The 16,718-nt window shown below is 48.0% G+C and overlaps 1 protein-coding gene across 5 annotated transcripts in view; it reads left to right on the plus strand.

Moving 5' to 3' along the window:
• Nucleotides 1–16,718, plus strand: part of LOC122557082 (sodium- and chloride-dependent neutral and basic amino acid transporter B(0+)-like) — a 61,818-nt gene that overhangs the window by 10,374 nt on the left and 34,726 nt on the right. For 3 of the 5 annotated variants that reach the window (XM_043704374.1, XM_043704372.1, XM_043704373.1), the window contains exons 2-3: nucleotides 15,414–15,505; nucleotides 15,758–15,911. In XM_043704374.1, coding sequence (XP_043560309.1) covers nucleotides 15,434–15,505; nucleotides 15,758–15,911 — 226 coding nt within the window. In that variant the 5' untranslated portion in view covers nucleotides 15,414–15,433. Of the gene's footprint in view, nucleotides 1–15,168; nucleotides 15,506–15,757; nucleotides 15,912–16,718 lie in introns of those variants that run through there. The other 2 variants (XR_006313740.1, XM_043704376.1) reach the window with 2 other exon arrangements.

Below are 16,718 nucleotides of genomic sequence, written 5' to 3' on the forward strand. Positions count from 1 at the left end.
CTGTCGGCGATGGTCTTCCTGGCGATCGTGGAGGCGGTTGTCTGGGCGGTGATCGCGGAGGCTGCAAGGTCGGTGGAGGCGGAAGTGACATCATGGTTTGTGGCGGCGGTTGCTGCCGTGGGCGCTGCAGCGGCCGCGTGGTTAATGGCGCCTGAGTGATTTCGGAGGCCGATGGAAGATTCTGGAACAGTTGAGGAATCTGGAGTGTGGGGGTAAGTATATGAAAGTTTTTGGTACTTACTGTCTTTAATTTCCGATATGGCTAGGAAGAACTGTTTGTTTAGTGTATGGATTCTTCTGAGGATGAAGAACAGTAGAGGTCCTTTGCAGGTCTGTGAGAGTGTTGTCCTGAGCTGGGGTAGGGCTGATTACAGGGAATGCAGGCAGCGGCGCATGGCTGCAAGCATGGAGCGGAGGATCCGGAGGGAGGTCTGTTGCTGGAGGCTTCGGATTTGTTGTAGGCACTGGTTGTCCTGGTTGGGTCCAAATTTTGTCGATCTGAACGTAGTTTGGAGTCCGTGTGGGGTCAGTTGGTTCCGTAGGCAGGTGCTGAGGAAGGAGATGTGGCTGTGGTAGCAACTCTGTTTGAGAACGTGGCTGAAAAGCTTCTGGGCAGAGGAGATGATCTGGGGTGTGCAGTGAGAGAGGGACTCACTGAAATCCTTGTAGAGGGAGGAAGAGAGCTTCTTCAAGGAAGGCATCCTTGCAAGAGGATTCGCAGTCGGTTAAAATCTTCTAGGAGAAAGTGAGGACTGCAGATGCTGGAGATCAGAGCTGAAAATGTGTTGCTGGAAAAACGCAACGGATCAGGCAGCATCCAAGGAGCAGGAGAATCGACGTTTCGGCCATGAGCCCTTCTTCAGGAATAGATAGTTTGCTTCTGTCTAATATATAGGATACAAAAAGCATCTTGGCAATACATTTACATCAGGAAGTTGAAGGAAGACAGAAACACAGTGAGATTGTGATCAATAGGAAAGCAGTATTGAACAAACTGATAGAGGTGATGACTGACAAGTCTTGGAGACTTGGTAGACTGTGTCCTAGGTTCTTAAAAGAGAATGTAATGTGGTAGTTGGTCAGTTTGTGCTAATTTTCCAAAGTGCATAAGATTCTGCAGAGGGTCCCCCAGACTGAAAATACTAAATATAACTTCTTTAAGAATAACGGGAGGCAAAAAACAGGAAACTATAGGCAGTTAGCATGATGTCTGCCACGAGGAGATGGAACTGATCACTAAGGAGGTTAAAACTGGGTACTTGGAAAAACTCAAAGAAATCCGGAAGTGTCACCTTTTACAAAAGGAAAATTGAGTGTAACCAATTTATTGGAAATCTTTAAATAAGTAACATGTACTTTGGATAAAGTGCCATCGTTGATATGTTGTATTTGGATTTGCAGAAGGAATTTGACAAATGTCCACATATAAGATTATTATTGAAAGTAGGAGCTCATGTGTCTTACTACAAGGCAAATGCATGGAGTCACTGTGAACAGACTGAGAGGGGTGTGTAACAAGTCTGTATCACCATGAAGCAGAATGAGAGAGGTGTGCAAGAAGTCAGTATCTGTGATGCAGAAGTTTTGTTGAGATTTGTCCTGAACAACTCTGTGAGGCAGGGTTGTGCTATATGGTCTGGCCTTCGGGACGTACACCAAAACAAAACATCGACTGCACCTATCAACTATCAACTTGACGAAGGATGCTCTTTGTTCTGTCCAAAACTTGCTAATCTTCCAGAACAAGGAATTGATGTTGATCAACAAGTGTTACAGACTGGCACAGTCCATGGACCAGGACTATGTGCTGAGGGATCCACTACATCTTGGGCCTTATGCTGCCAAAGCGAAGTAGGGAACGGCTTCTGTCTGAGGTCTTTCTGTGGAAATCAAATTGAGATCCGTTCAGGTATTGGACCTTTCTGGTGCCTCAAATACATGCAAACATAAGAGTTGCCTTTAGTTTGTTTGGATAGAGTCAAACTCCAATGTTTGTTTGTTTCCTTGATATGCTACTGTAGAGAACTGAACTGCATTTGTTTCTACGTATGTGTATAAAAGATCTTTTTGTGAATACAGTGTATTTTTGAAATAAAAATTGTGAAGCAGACTGTGCAACAGGGGAAGAGTGTGCAGCAGGTCAGCGTCGCTGTGAAGCAGACCGGGAGATCACTGCGTGAGAAGGGCAGTGGTGGTGAGACAGGTATTGGGTATCCAGAATTTAACTTTGGAGTGACCTTCTACCCTTCTTGTTCAACCAGTATGAGGTTCTTGCTATGCATGTGGACAAAGGCACAGAGTGCAGGTAGAATGAGCAAACTGCAGTACTGTGTTGGGGTGAGGGGCAGGGAGATAGAGAAGTGAAATGTAAGACTAATATTGGATAGCATAGTTCGGGGAATTAATACTGCTGTCTGCAGCCAAGGCAGAGAGTCTTAAAGGTTGCATTGCTACCTGATAGCACATTGAAGGACATTTCCTCTGGGTTGGTGATGAACTTGTAAAGGGAGAGAAAGAATACCAGCACCACAGTCCATGCAGGTACCAATGACACAGTAAGGACTGGGAAGGAGGATCTGCTGAGGGATTATGAACAACTCAAAGCTGAATTAAAATAGCATTACCATAAAGCTAAGAATCTCAGAATTACTACCTGAGTATAAATTAGCATAAAGCAAATCAGATTAGCAAAGTAAATGTGTTGCTCAAAAGTTTGTATGAAAGAAATGTGTATCAATTTATGGGGCATTGACACTAGTTCTGGCAAACGAGAGAGCTGTTCGGTTGGGATGGCCTTCGATTAAAACATGCTGGCATCAATGTTTTGTGACTCAGATAACTTGGGTTAAGCACTTAAAGCGATAGATTTTGGAAATATTGAAAAGTTGAGGCCAATGAGTAGCTGATGTTGAAAAGGAGTTGAGGCCTGGGGGAGATGAGCATGATCTTGGGGAATAGTTGTGCAAAATTAATGTCCAAATAAGTTACTGCTGCTCCTATTGCTTATGTTCCTATGACGTGGGAGTAATGGAGCATGGATTGAAGAGTGGCTTGCTATCAAAAAATAGAGACTGTGCATAAATGGGTCTTATTCAGATTAGCAGGATCTGATGAGTTTTATGCTGGTTTCCAACTTTTTGTAATTTATGTGAGTTGACGAAATCAAAGGCACAATGGCTAGATTTGCAGATGGGAAATCAGAGTTGAGAAAGTACATTGTGAAAATGACACTGTAAAGATACAAATTAACTTCACGTTAAATCAGCTGGCAAAGGTCTAGCAGGTGGAATATAGTGTGGATGAAATAAATCAAATATAGCTCTTTATTTCTCTTCTCCAGAGGCTGTTTGCCTTGTCCCAGAATATGGGTCAAATAAGCCACTTTTATGCTGGCAATTTTATTTTTAGCTAAACATATAACCAAACTGGCTCCTCCTAGCTAATTGGAAAGTTTAATCAAATGATGAAAATGCTCACCTGAAGTTTGGCTAAACACAACCAAGAGACAAACGTAAAGCACATGGCTACATTATCCCACATTAACTTAATTAATTAGTTGTTGGAAATGTTGCTCGTGTAACTGGAGCAGAGAGTCTCAGTGTAACTGGAGCAGACGGTCCCAGTGAAACTGAAGTAGACGGTCTCAGTATAACAGGAGCAGAGGGTCTCAGTGTAACTGGACCAGAGAGTCGCCATTAAACTGGACCAGAGAGTCTCCATTAAAGTACAACAGACAGTCACAGTGTAACTGGAGCAGAGAGTCTCCATTAAACTGGATCAGACAGTCTCAGTGTAACTGGAGCTGAGGGTCTCCAAGAAACTGGAGCAGACAGTTTCAGTGTAACTGGAGCCGAAAGTCCCAGTGGATGTGGAGCAGATGAGATGAAGCAGACGGTTTTAGTGTAACTGGTGCAGACTGTCTCAGTGTAACTGGAGCAGAGAGTCTCAATGTAACTGGAGCAGAGGGTCTCAGTGTAACTGGAGCAGAGGGTCTCAGTGAAACTGGAGCAAAGGGTCTCAGTGTAGCTGAAGCAGAGGGTCCCAGTGTAGCTGAAGCAGAGGGTCTCAGTGTAACTGAAGCAGAGAGTCCCAGTGTAACTGGAGCAGAGGGTCTCAGTGTAACTGGAGCAGAGGGTCTCAGTGAAACTGGAGCAAAGGGTCTCAGTGTAGCTGAAGCAGAGGGTCTCAGTGTAACTGGAGCAGACGGTCTCAGTGTAACAGGAGCAGAGATTCTCAGTGTAACTGAAGCAGATGGTCTCAGTGTAACTGGAACTGAGTGTCTCAGTGTAACAGGAGCAGAGGGTCGCAATGTAACTGGAGCAGATGGTCTTAGTGTAACTGGAGCTGAGTGTCTCAGTGTAACAGGAGCAGAGGGTCTCAGTGTAACTGGAGCAGATGGTCTTAGTGTAACTGGAGCTGAGTGTCTCAGTGTAACGGGAGCAGAGGGTCTCAGTGTTACTGGAGCAGAGGGTCCCAGTGTAAATGGAGCGGAGGGTCTCAGTATATCTGTGGCAGACAGTCTCAGTGTAACAGGAGCAGAGGGTCTCAGTGTAACTAGACAAGAGTGTCTGGGTGTAACTGGAACAGAGGATCCCAGTGTAACTGGAGGAGACGGTCTCAGTGTAACTGGAGCAGAGGGTCTCAGTGAAACTGGAGGAAAGGGTCTGAGTGTAACTGAAGCAGAGAGTCCCAGTGTAGCTGAAGCAGAGGGTCTCAGTGTAACTGAAGCAGAGAGTCCCAGTGTAACAGGAGCAGAGGGTCTCAGTGTAACTGGAGCAGATGGTCTTAGTGTAACTGGAGCTGAGTGTCTCAGTGTAACGGGAGCAGAGGGTCTCAGTGTAACTGGAGCTGAGTGTCTCAGTGTAACGGGAGCAGAGGGTCTCAGTGTTACTGGAGCAGAGGGTCCCAGTGTAAATGGAGCAGATGGTCTTAGTGTAACTGGAGCAGACAGTCTCAGTGTAACAGGAGCAGAGGGTCTCAGTGAAACTGGACAGAGTGTCTCGGTGTAACTGGAACAGAGGATCCCAGTGTAACTGGAGGAGACGGTCTCAGTGTAACTGGAGCAGAGGGTCTCAGTGAAATTGGAGCAGAGGGTCTCAGTGTAACTGAAGCAGAGAGTCCCAGTGTAACTGGAGCAGAGAGTCTCAGTGAAACTGGAGCAAAGGCTCTCAGTGTAACTGAAGCAGAGAGTTCCAGTGTAGCTGAAGCAGAGGGTCTCAGTGTAACTGAAGCAGAGAGTCCCAGTGTAACTGGAGCAGAGGATCCCAGTGTAACTGGAGGAGACGGTCTAGTGTAACTGAAGCAGAGTCCCAGAGTAGCTGAAGCAGAGGGTCTCGGTGTAACTGGAGCACCGGGTCACAGTGAAAATGGAGCAGACGGTCTCAGTGTAACTGGAGCAGAGAGTCTCAATGTAACTGGAGCAAATACACTCAGTGTAACTGGAGCAAAGGATCCAAGTGTAACTGGAGGAGAAGGTCTCAGTGTAACTGGAGCAGAGGGTCTCAGTGTAACTAGAGCACAGGGTCTCAGTGTAACTGGAGCAGAGAGCCTCAGTGTAACTGGAACACAGAGTCTCAGTGTAACTGGAGCAGAGGGTCTCGGAGAAACTGGAGCAAAGGGTCTCAGTGTAACTGAAGCAGAGAGTCCCAGAGTAGCTGAAGCAGAGGGTCTCAGTGTAACTGAAACAGAGGGTCCCAGTGTAACTGGAACGGACAGTCTCAGTGTAACTGGAGCAGACAGTCTCAGTGTAAGTGGAGCAGACGGTCTCAGTGTAACTGGAGCAGAACGTCTCAGTGTAACTGGAGCAGAGAGTCTCAGTGTAACTGGAGCACAGGGTCTCAGTGTAAATGGAGCAGACGGTCTCAGTATAACTGGAACAGAGGGTCTCAGTGTTACTGGAGCAGACAGTCTTAGTGTAACTGGTACAGACCGTCTCAGTGTAACTGGAACAGAGAGTCTCAGTGTTACTGGAGCAGACAGTCTTAGTGTAACTGGTGCAGACCGTCTCAGTGTAACTGGAACAGAGAGTCTCAGTGTTACTGGAGCAGAGAGTCTCAGTGTAACTGGAGCAGAGGGCCCAGTGTAGCTGGAGCAGAGGGTCTCAGTGTAGCTGGAGCAGAGAGTCTCAGTGTAACTGGAGCACAGGGTCACAGTGTAACTGGAGCAGAGGGTCTCAGTGTTATTGGAGCAGAGAGTCTCAGTGTAACTGGAGCAGAGGGCCCCAGTGTAGCTGGAGCAGAGGGTCTCAGTGTAACTGGAGCAGAGGGTCTCAGCGTAACTGGAGCAGATGATCTCAGTGTAACTGGAGCAGAGGGTCTCAGAGTAACTGGAGCAGAGGGTCTCAGTGTAACTGGAGCAGAGGGTCTCAGTGTTACTGGAGCAGAGAGTCTCAGTGTAACTGTAGCAGAGAGTCCCAGTGTAGCTGGAGCAGACGATCTCAGTGTACCTGGAGCAGAGGGTCTCAGTGTAACTGGAGTCGAGGGTCTCAGCGTAACTGGAGCAGATGATCTCAGTGTAACTGGAGTACAGGGTCACAGTGTAAATGGAGCAGACGGTCTTAGTGTAACTGGAGCAGAGGATCTCAGTGTTACTGGAGCAGACAGTCTTAGTGTAACTGGTGCAGACCGTCTCAGTATAACTGGAACAGAGAGTCTCAGTGTAAGTGGAGCAGACGGTCTCAGTGTAACTGGAGCAGAATATCTCAGTGTAACTGGAGCAGAGAGTCTCAGTGTAACTGGAGCACAGGGTTACAGTGTAAATGGAGCAGACTGTCTCAGTGTAACTGGAGCAAACGGTCTCAGTGTAACTGGAGTACAGAGTCACAGTGTAAATGGAGCAGACGGTCCGGGTGTGACTGGAGCAGAGGGTATCAGTGTTACTGGAGCAGAGAGTCTCAGTGTAACTGGAGCAGAGGGCCCCAGTGTAGCTGGCGCAGAGTGTCTCAGTGTAGCTGGAGCAGAGGGTCTCAACGTAACTGGAGCAGATGATCTCAGTGTAACTGGAGCAGAGGGTCTCAGTGTAACTGGAGCAGCGGGTCTCAGTGTAACTGGAGCAGAGGGTCTCAGTGTTACTGGAGCAGAGAGTCTCAGTGTAACTGGAGCAAGGCTCCCAGTGTAGCTGGAGCAGATGATCTCAGTGTAACTGGAGCAGAGGGTCTCAGTGTAACTGGAGCTGAGTGTCTCAGTGTAACGCGAGCAGAGGGTCTCAGTGTAACTGGAGCTGAGTGTCTCAGTGTAACGGGAGCAGAGGGTCTCAGTGTTACTGGAGCAGAGGGTCCCAGTGTAAATGGAGCGGAGGGTCTCAGTATATCTGGAGCAGACAGTCTCAGTGTAACAGGAGCAGAGGGTCTCAGTGTACCTGGACAAGAGTGTCTCGGTGTAACTGGAACAGAGGATCCCAGTGTAACTGGAGGAGACGGTCTCAGTGTAACTGGAGCAGAGGGTCTCAGTGTAACTGGAGCAGAGAGTCTCAGTGTAGCTGGAGTCGAGGGTCTCAGCGTAACTGGAGCATATGATCTCATTGTAACTGGAGCAGAGGGTCTCACTGTAACTGGAGCAGATGGTCTCAGTGTAACTGGAACATAGAATCTCAGTGTAACTGGAGCAGAGAGACTCAGTGTAACTGGAGCAGAGGGTCTCAGTGTAACCGGACAAGTGTGTCTCGGTGTAACTGGAACAGAGGGTCTCGGTGTAACTGGAGCAGAGGGTCTCAGTGCAACTGGAACAGAGAGTCCCAATGTAACTGGATCAGAGGGTCACAGTGTAACTGGATCAGAGGGTCCCAGTGTAAGTGGAACAGACGGTCTCAGTGTAACTGTAGCAGAGAGTCTCAGTGTAACTGGAGAACAGGGTCACAGTGGAAATGGAGCAGAGGGTCTCAGTGTAAGTGGAACAGAGAGACTCAGTGTAACTGGAGCAGAGGGTCTCAGTGTAACTGGACAAGAGTGTCTCGGTGTAACTGGAAAAGAGGGTCTCGGTGTAACTGGAGCAGAGGGACTCAGTGTAACTGGAACAGAGAGTCCCAATGTAGCTGGATTGGACGGTCTCAGTGTAACTGGAGCAGAGAGTATCAATGTAACTGGAGCAAATACACTCAGTGTAACTGGAGCAGAGGGTCTCAGTGTAACTGGAGCAGATGGTCTCAGTGTAACTGGAGCAGACGGTCTCAGTGTTACTAGAGCAGAGGGCCTCAGTGTATCTGGAGCAGTGGGTCACAGTGTAACTGGAGCAGAGTGTCTCAGTGTAACTGGAGCAGGCGGTCTCAGTGTTACTAGAGCAGAGGGTCTCAGTGTATCTGGAGCAGTGGGTCACAGTGTAACTGGAGCAGATCGTCTCAGTGCAACTGGAGCAGAGAGTGTCAGTGTAAGTGGAGCAGAGAGTGTCAGTGTAACTGGAGCAGACGGTCTCAATGTAACTAGAACAGAGAGTCTCAGTGTAATTGGAGCGAAGGGTCTCGGTGTAACTGGAACAGAGGGTCTCAGTAACTGGAGCAGAGGGCCCCAGTGTAACTGGAGCAGACAGCCTCAGTGTATCTGGATAGAGTGTAACTGGAGCAGAGAGTTTCCAAGAAACTTGAGCAGAGAGTCTCAGTGTAACTGGAACAGCGAGTCTCCAATAAACTGGAGCTGGCAATCTCAGTGTAACTGGAGCAGAGGGTCTCCATTAAACTGGACTGGAGAGTCTCACGTAACTGGAGCAGGAGGTCCCAGTGTAAGTGGAGCAGGGAGTCTCAGTGCAGCTGAAACAAAGTGTTTTAGTGTAACTGGAGCTGAGATTCTCAGTGTAACTGGAGCAGATTGTCTCTGTAACTGTAGCCAATGATCTCAGTGTAACTGGATTAGAGGGTTTCAGTGTAACTGGAACAGGGAACTCAGTGTAACTGGATCCGACGTCTCACTGTAACTGGAGTAGACAATCTCAGTGTAACGGGACAAGAATGTCTCAGTGTAACTGGAGCAGAGTGTCTCAGTGTAACTGGAGCAGACGGTCTCAGTGTAATTGGAACAGAGAGACTCAGTGTAACTGGAGCAGAGGGTCTCAGTGTAACTGGACAAGAGTGTCTCGGTGTTACAGGAACAGAGGGTCTCGGTGTAACTGGAGCAGAGGGTCTCAGTGCAACTGGAACAGAGAGTCCCAATGTAACTGGATCAGAGGGTCTCAGTGTAACTGGATCAGAGGGTCCCAGTGTAACTGGAACGGACGGTCTCAGTGTAACTGGAACAGAGAGTCCCAATGTAACTGGATCAGAGGGTCTCAGTGTAACTGGATCAGAGGGTCCCAGTGTAACTGGAACGGACGGTCTCAGTGTAACTGTAGCAGAGAGTCTCAGTGTACCTGGAGCACAGGGTCACAGTGTAAATGGAGCAGACGGTCTCAGTGTAACTGGAACAGAGAGACTCAGTGTAACTGGAGCAGACGGTCTCAGTGTAACTGGAACAGAGAGTCCCAATGTAACTGGATCAGAGGGTCTCAGTGTAACTGGATCAGAGGGTCCCAGTGTAACTGGAACGGACGGTCTCAGTGTAACTGTAGCAGAGAGTCTCAGTGTACCTGGAGCACAGGGTCACAGTGTAAATGGAGCAGACGGTCTCAGTGTAACTGGAACAGAGAGACTCAGTGTAACTGGAGCAGAGGGTCTCAGTGTAACTGGACAAGAGTGTCTCGGTGTAACTGGAACAGAGGGTCTCGGTGTAACTGGAGCAGAGGGACTCAGTGTAACTGGAACAGAGAGCCCCAATGTAGCTGGATCGGACGGTCTCAGTGTAACTGGAGCAGAGAGTCTCAATGTAACTGGAGCAGACAGTCTCAGTGTAGCTGGAGCAGAGGGTCTCAGTGTAACTGGAGCAGACGGTCTAATGTAACTGGACAAGAGAGTCTCAGTGTAGCTGGAGTCGAGCGTCTCAGTGTAACTGGAGCATACGATCTCATTGTAACTGGAGCAGAGGGTCTCACTGTAACTCGAGCAGATGCTCTCAGTGTAACTGGAACAGAGTGTCTCAGTGTAACTGGAGCAGACGGTCTCAGTGTAACTGGAACAGAGAGACTCAGTGTAACTGGAGCAGAGGGTCTCAGTGTAACCGGACAAGAGTGTCTCGGTGGAACTGGAGCAGAGGGTCTCAGTGTACCTGGATCAGAGAGTCCCAATGTACCTGGATCAGAGAGTCCCAATGTAACTGGATCAGAGGGTCTCAGTGTAACTGGATCAGAGGGTCTCAGTGTAACTGGATCAGTGGGTCACAGTGCATCTGGAGCAGTGGGTCACAGTGTAACTGGAGCAGACAGTCTCAATGTAACTGAAACAGGGAGTCTCAGTGTTTCTGCAGCAAAAAGGGTCTCTGTGTAACTGAAACAGAGGGTCTCAGTGTAACTGGAGCAGAGTGGTACCAGTGTAACTGGAGCAGACGATCTCAGTGTAACTGGAGCAGAGGGTCTCAGTGTAACTGGAGCAGAAGGTCTCAGTGTAACTGGACAAGAGTGTCTCGGTGTAACTGGAACAGAGAGTCTCAGTGTAGCTGGAGCAGAGAGTCTCAGTGTAGCTGGAGTCGAGCGTCTCAGCGTAACTGGAGCATAAGATCTCATTGTAACTGGAGCAGAGGGTCTCAGTGTAACTGGAGCAGATGGTCTCAGTGTAACTAGAACAGAGAGTCTCAGTGTAACTGGAGCAGACAATCTCAGTGTAACGGGACAAGAATGTCTCAGTGTAACTGGAACAGAGAGACTCAGTGTAACTGGAGCAGGGGGTCTCAGTGTAACCGGACAAGAGTGTCTCAGTGGAACTGGGGCAGACGGTCTCAGTGTAACTGGAACAGAGAGTCCCAATGTACCTGGATCAGAGAGTCCCAATGTAACTGGATCAGAGGGTCTCAGTGTAACTGGATCAGAGGTCTCAGTGTAACTGGATCAGTGGGTCACAGTGCATCTGGAGCAGTGGGTCACAGTGTAACTGGAGCAGACAGTCTCAATGTAACTGAAACAGGGAGTCTCAGTGTTTCTGCAGCAAAAAGGGTCTCTGTGTAACTGAAACAGAGGGTCTCAGTGTAACTGGAGCAGAGTGGTACCAGTGTAACTGGAGCAGAGGGTCTCATTGTAACTGGAGCAAAGCGTCCTAGTGTAACTGGAGCAGAAGGTCTCAGTGTAACTGGAGCAGATGGTCTTAGTGTAACTGGAGCAGAGTGTCTCAGTGTAAATGGAGCAGTGGTCTCATTGTAACTGGAGCAGACGTTCTTGGTGTTACTAGAGCAGAGGGCCTCAGTGTATCTGGAGCAGTGGGTCACAGTGTAACTGGAGCAGATGGTCTCAGTGTAACTGGAGCAGAGTGTCTCAGTGTAACTGGAGCAGACGGTCCCAGTGTAAATGGAGCAGTGGGTCATAGTGTAACTGGAGCAGACGGTCTCAATGTAACTAGAACAGAGAGTCTCAGTATAATTAGAGCAAAACTGGAGCAGACGGTCTTAGTGTTACTAGAGCAGAGGGCCTCAGTGTATCTGGAGCAGTGGGTCACAGTGTAACTGGAGCAGATGGTCTCAGTGTTACTGGAGCAGACGGTCTCAGTGTTACTAGAGCAGAGGGCCTCAGTTATCTGGAGCAGTGGGTCATAGTGTAACTGGAGCAGACGGTCTCAATGTAACTAGAACAGAGAGTCTCAGTATAATTAGAGCAAAGGGACTCGGTGTAACTGGAACAGAGGGTCTCAGTGTTACTGGAGCAGAGGGTCCCAGTGTAACTGGAGCAGACAGCCTTAGTGTATCTGGATAGAGTGTAACTGGAGCAGAGAGTTTCTAATAAACTTGAGCAGAGGATCTCAGTGCAACTGGAGCAGAGGGTCTCAGTGTAACTAGAGCACAGGGTCTCAGTGCAACTGGAGTAGAGAGTCTCAGTGTAACTGGAACATAGAGTCTCAGTGTAACTGGAGCAGAGGGTCTCAGAGATACTGGAGCAAAGGGTCTCAGTGTAACTGAAGCAGAGAGTCCCAGAGTAGCTGAAGCAGAGCGTCTCAGTGTAACTGAAGTAGAGAGTCCCAGAGTAGCTGAAGCAGAGGGTCTCAGTGTAACTGAAGCAGAGGGTCCCAGTGTAACTAGAGCAGAGAGTCTCAGTATAACTGGAGCACAGGGTCACAGTGTAAATGGAGCAGACGGTCTCTGTGTAACTGGAACAGAGGGTCTCAGTGTTACTGAAGCAGACAGTATTAGTGTAACTGGTGCAGACCGTCTCAGTGTAACTGGAACAGAGAGTCTCAATGTAAATGGAGCAGACGGTCTCAGTGTAACTGGAGCAGAACGTCTCAGTGTAACTGGAGCAGACAGTCTCAGTGTAACTGGAGCACAAGGTGACAGTGTAAATGGAGCAGACTGTCTCAGTGTAACTGGAGCAGAGGGTCTCAGTGTTACTGGAGCAGATGATCTCAGTGTAACTGGGGCACAGGGTCACAATGTAAATGGAGCAGACGGTCCGGGTGTGACTGGAGCAGAGAGTCTCAGTGTTACTGGAGCAGAGAGTCTCAGTGTAACTGGAGCAGAGGGCCCCAGTGTAGCTGGAGCAGAGTGTCTCAGTGTGGCTGGAGCAGACGGTCTCAGCGTAACTGGAGCAGATGATCTCAGTGTAACTGGAGCAGAGGGTCTCAGTGTAACTGGAGCAGAGGGTCTCAGTGTAACTGGAGCAGAGGGTCTCAGTGTTACTGGAGCAGAGAGTCTCAGTGTAACTGGAGCAGAGGGTCCCAGTGTAGCTGGAGCAGACGATCTCAGTGTAACTGGAGCAGAGGGTCTCAGTGTAACTGGAGCAGAGGGTCTCAGTGTAACTGGACAAGAGTGTCTCGGTGTAACTGGAACAGAGAGTCTCAGTGTAGCTGGAGCAGAGAGTCTCAGTGTAGCTGGAGTCGAGGGTCTCAGTGTAACTGGAGCATACGATCTCATTGTAACTGGAGCAGAGGGTCTCACTGTAACTGGAGCAGATGGTCTCAGTGTAACTGGAACAGAGAGTCTCAGTGTAACTGAAGCAGACAATCTCAGTGTGACGGGACAAGAATGTCTCAGTGTAACTGGAGCAGAGTTCTCAGTGTAACTGGAGCAGACAGTCTCAGTGTAACTGGAGCAGAGAGACTCAGTGTGACTGGAGCAGAGGGTCTCAGTGTAACCGGACAAGAGTGTCTCGGTGTAACTGGAACAGAGGGTCCCAATGTAACTGGATCAGAGGGTCTCAGTGTAACTGGATCAGAGGGTCCCAGTCTAACTGGAACGGACGGTCTCAGTGTAACTGTAGCAGAGAGTCTCAGTGTAACTGGAGCACAGGGTCACAGTGTAAATGGAGCAGAGGGTCTCAGTGTAACTGGACAAGAGTGTCTCGGTGTAACTGGAAAAGAGTGTCTCGGTGTAACTGGAGCAGAGGGACTCAGTGTAACTGGAACAGAGAGTCCCAATATAGCTGGATCGGATGGTCTCAGTGTAACTGGAGCAGAGAGTCTCAATGTAACTGGAGCAAATAAACTCAGTGTAACTGGAGCAGAGACGGTCTCAGTGTAACTGGAGCAAAGGGTCCTAGTGTAACTGGAGCAGAGTGTCTCAGTGTAACTGGAGCAGAGGGTCTCACTGTAACTGGAGCAGTGGGTCACAGTGTAACTGGAGCAGATGGTCTCAGTGTAACTGGAGCAGACGGTCTCAGTGTTACTAGAGCAGAGGGCCTCAGTGTATCTTGAGCAGTGGGTCACACTGTAACTGGAGCAGATCGTTTCAGTGTAACTGGAGCAGGCGGTCTCAATGTAACTAGAACAGAGAGTCTCAGTGTAATTGGAGCAAAGGGTCTCGGTGTAACTGGAGCAGAGGGTCCCAGTGTAACTGGAGCAGACAGCCTCAGTGTATCTGGATAGAGTGTAGCTGGAGCAGAGAGTTTCCAATAAACTTGAGCAGAGAGTCTCAGTGTAACTGAAACAGCGAGTCTCCAATAAACTGGAGCTGGCAATCTCAGTGTAACTGGAGCAGAGGGTCTCCATTAAACTGGACTGGAGAGTCTCAGTGTAACTGGAGCAGGACGTCCCAGTGTAACTGGAGCTGAGAGTCTCAGTGTAACTGTAGCCGATGATCTCAGTGTAACTGGAGTAGAGGGTCTCAGTGTAACTGGAACAGAGATTCTCAGTGTTACTGGAGCAGACAGTCTCAGAGTAACTGGAGCAGATGGTCTCAATGTAACTGGAGCAGAGGGTCTCAGTGTAACTGGAGCAGAGGGTCTCAATGTAACGGGAGGAGTGAGTCTCAGTATCTCTGGAGCAGAGTGTCTCAGTGTAACTGGAGCTGTGTGTCTCAGTGTAACTGGAGCAGAGGGTCTCAGTGTAACGGGAGCAGAGAGCCTCAGTATCTCTGGAGCAGAGGGTCTCGGTGTAACTGGAGCAGACGGTCTCAGTGTAACTGGAGCAGACGGTTTCAGTGTAACTGGAGCAGGATGTCTCAGCGTAACTGGAGCAGAGTGTCTCAGTGTAACTCGAGCAAAGGGTCCCAGTGTAACTGAAGCAGAGGGTCTCAGTGACACTGGAGCAAAGGGTCTCAGTGTAACTGGAGCAGAGAGTCTCGGTGTAACTGGAGCAGACGGTCCCAGTGTAAGTGGAGCAGAGAGTCTTAGTGTAACTGGAGCGGAGGGTACCAGTGTAACTGGAGCAGAGAGTCTCAGTGTAACTGGAGCAGAGGGTCTTGGTGTAACTGGAACTGACAGTCTCAGTGTAACTTGGGCAGACGGTCCCAGTGTAACTGGAGCAGAGGGTCTCAGTGTAGCTGGAGCAGAGGGTCTCAGTGTAACTGGAGCAGAAGAGTCTCAGTGTGAGTGGAGCAGACAGTCTCAGTCTAAGTGTAACTGGAGCAGATGGTCCCAGTGTAACTGGAGTAGATGATTTTGGTGTAATTGCAGCACCACAGTGTCTCAATATAATCAAGATGTGTAGACTCAGTGCAATTGGAGTAGTTAATCTTCATAGAATTGGGATCAAAGCAAAATTTCAAACTCTGATTTTAAAATGAACTCCAACATTTAGTTGTTTGAAGTCCAAAGTCTATTAAATACATTGAGTATTGCTTCACCCAAGTCCATGTTTGATGGAATTCCACTCAGTGCTGTTCGATTGAAAGATTCACTTGGTGTCAAGGCAGTTATTGTTGTTCTTGCTGTAGAATAATTGTACTTTAATGCTGAGTATTCTGAAACTGGCATGCAAGCTAGCCAACAGAAAGTTTAGGTTCAGTGGTTTCACCTATTCTTTTACCTTCGATGTAACATTGATGCATGAAACTTGAGCTATGCTCTCTTATGATCACATGTGGAATAGTTATTGAGCTTTGTACTGTTCTTGGACTCTGTTTAAGAATCCAAGTCTTTAACCAGAGTTCTGTCCAAGTAAAACTTCTTCGTGTTAAACTCAAAACCCTCTTGAAACTGCAGAATAATTCAAAGATCCAAAGATGCACCAGCAAGAGTTAGCTTTAACTGGATTCTTAAAGAATGACCATGAAACACATCTTCCAGAAGATATGGTGAGTCTTTTTGTAAAATATGGGAATTCATTCATGTAAACTCTTGAGAAGTGCTGATGATTTTCAGGAGTTTGATTGTTGCGAGTTGAAGAGACTTTCTATTGGGGTCAATATCTCCACAAAGCACTGAGAATTTTTGTTAAATGTGGAACAATGCAATGTTTCTGTAGTGGGTGAAAACCGTACTTTTATATTCAATTGCACTCGGACAAAATCTGATTTCTGAATTGGCCATCTCCTCTCTTTCCCAAGGCTACCACCAATGAACATGTGGGTGAAAGTGACGAGAATGTGGAGCGAGGTAACTGGTCCTCGAAGGCTGACTATCTTCTCTCGATAATTGGTTATGCTGTGGGTCTGGGTAACGTCTGTCGATTTCCTTTCCTGGCTTACAGAAATGGAGGAGGTACGATAAATAAATCCAAAATACAGTGCAAGGAACAGAAGGGCTCGACATTATCAGAAAATGTGCAAGGAAACACCTCTTTCTCAATCAGTATCATGAGATCTTTCATACTTTCCGAGAGAGCAGGCAGGATATCAGTTCAAATTTTAACCGGATAAATGGAAAAGTCATAAAATCAAAAGAAAACTTGTTATTTACTTCAGAAATAAACCTGGTAAATATTACCTAGACAGATCTAGGTAATTATAGGTCACCATTTGTGTGCTAGTTAGTGTAACCGTTGAATACATACCATTCTTTTCTTCTTCACCATTCCCACAATCATGTTGAAAAGAATATTTGGGCCAAATTGTGCTGTGGCAAGGCATCTGGGAGGTTATTGTAAAGTAGTAGTGTCCATACCTTAAAGCCATACCTTGCTCCAGACATGTGTCATGTACAATGACATACCTGAACAGGTTGATCAAAAGTATCTATCCTGTGTGTTAGTATTTCCAGTGTAGGAAATGATTTAACAGTATCCACAATTGCTTAACTTATCCTTCAGAGCTTAAAAATGTGTTGCTGGAAAAGCACAGCAGGTCAGGCAGCATCCAAGGAGAAGGAGAATCGACGTTTCGGACATGCGCCCTTCTTCAGGAATGAGGAGGGTGTGCCAAGCAGACTAAGATAAAAGGTAGGGAGGAGGGACTTGGGGGAGGGGCGTTGGGAATGGGATAGGTGGAAGGAGGTTAAGGTGAGGGTGATAGGCCAGAGAGGGGGTGGGGGCGGAGAGGTCGGGAAGAAGATTGCAGGTCAAGAAGGCGG

Source organism: Chiloscyllium plagiosum, chromosome 15 (genome assembly GCF_004010195.1).
Source record: "Chiloscyllium plagiosum isolate BGI_BamShark_2017 chromosome 15, ASM401019v2, whole genome shotgun sequence".
Classification (NCBI taxonomy): Eukaryota; Metazoa; Chordata; class Chondrichthyes; order Orectolobiformes; family Hemiscylliidae; genus Chiloscyllium; species Chiloscyllium plagiosum.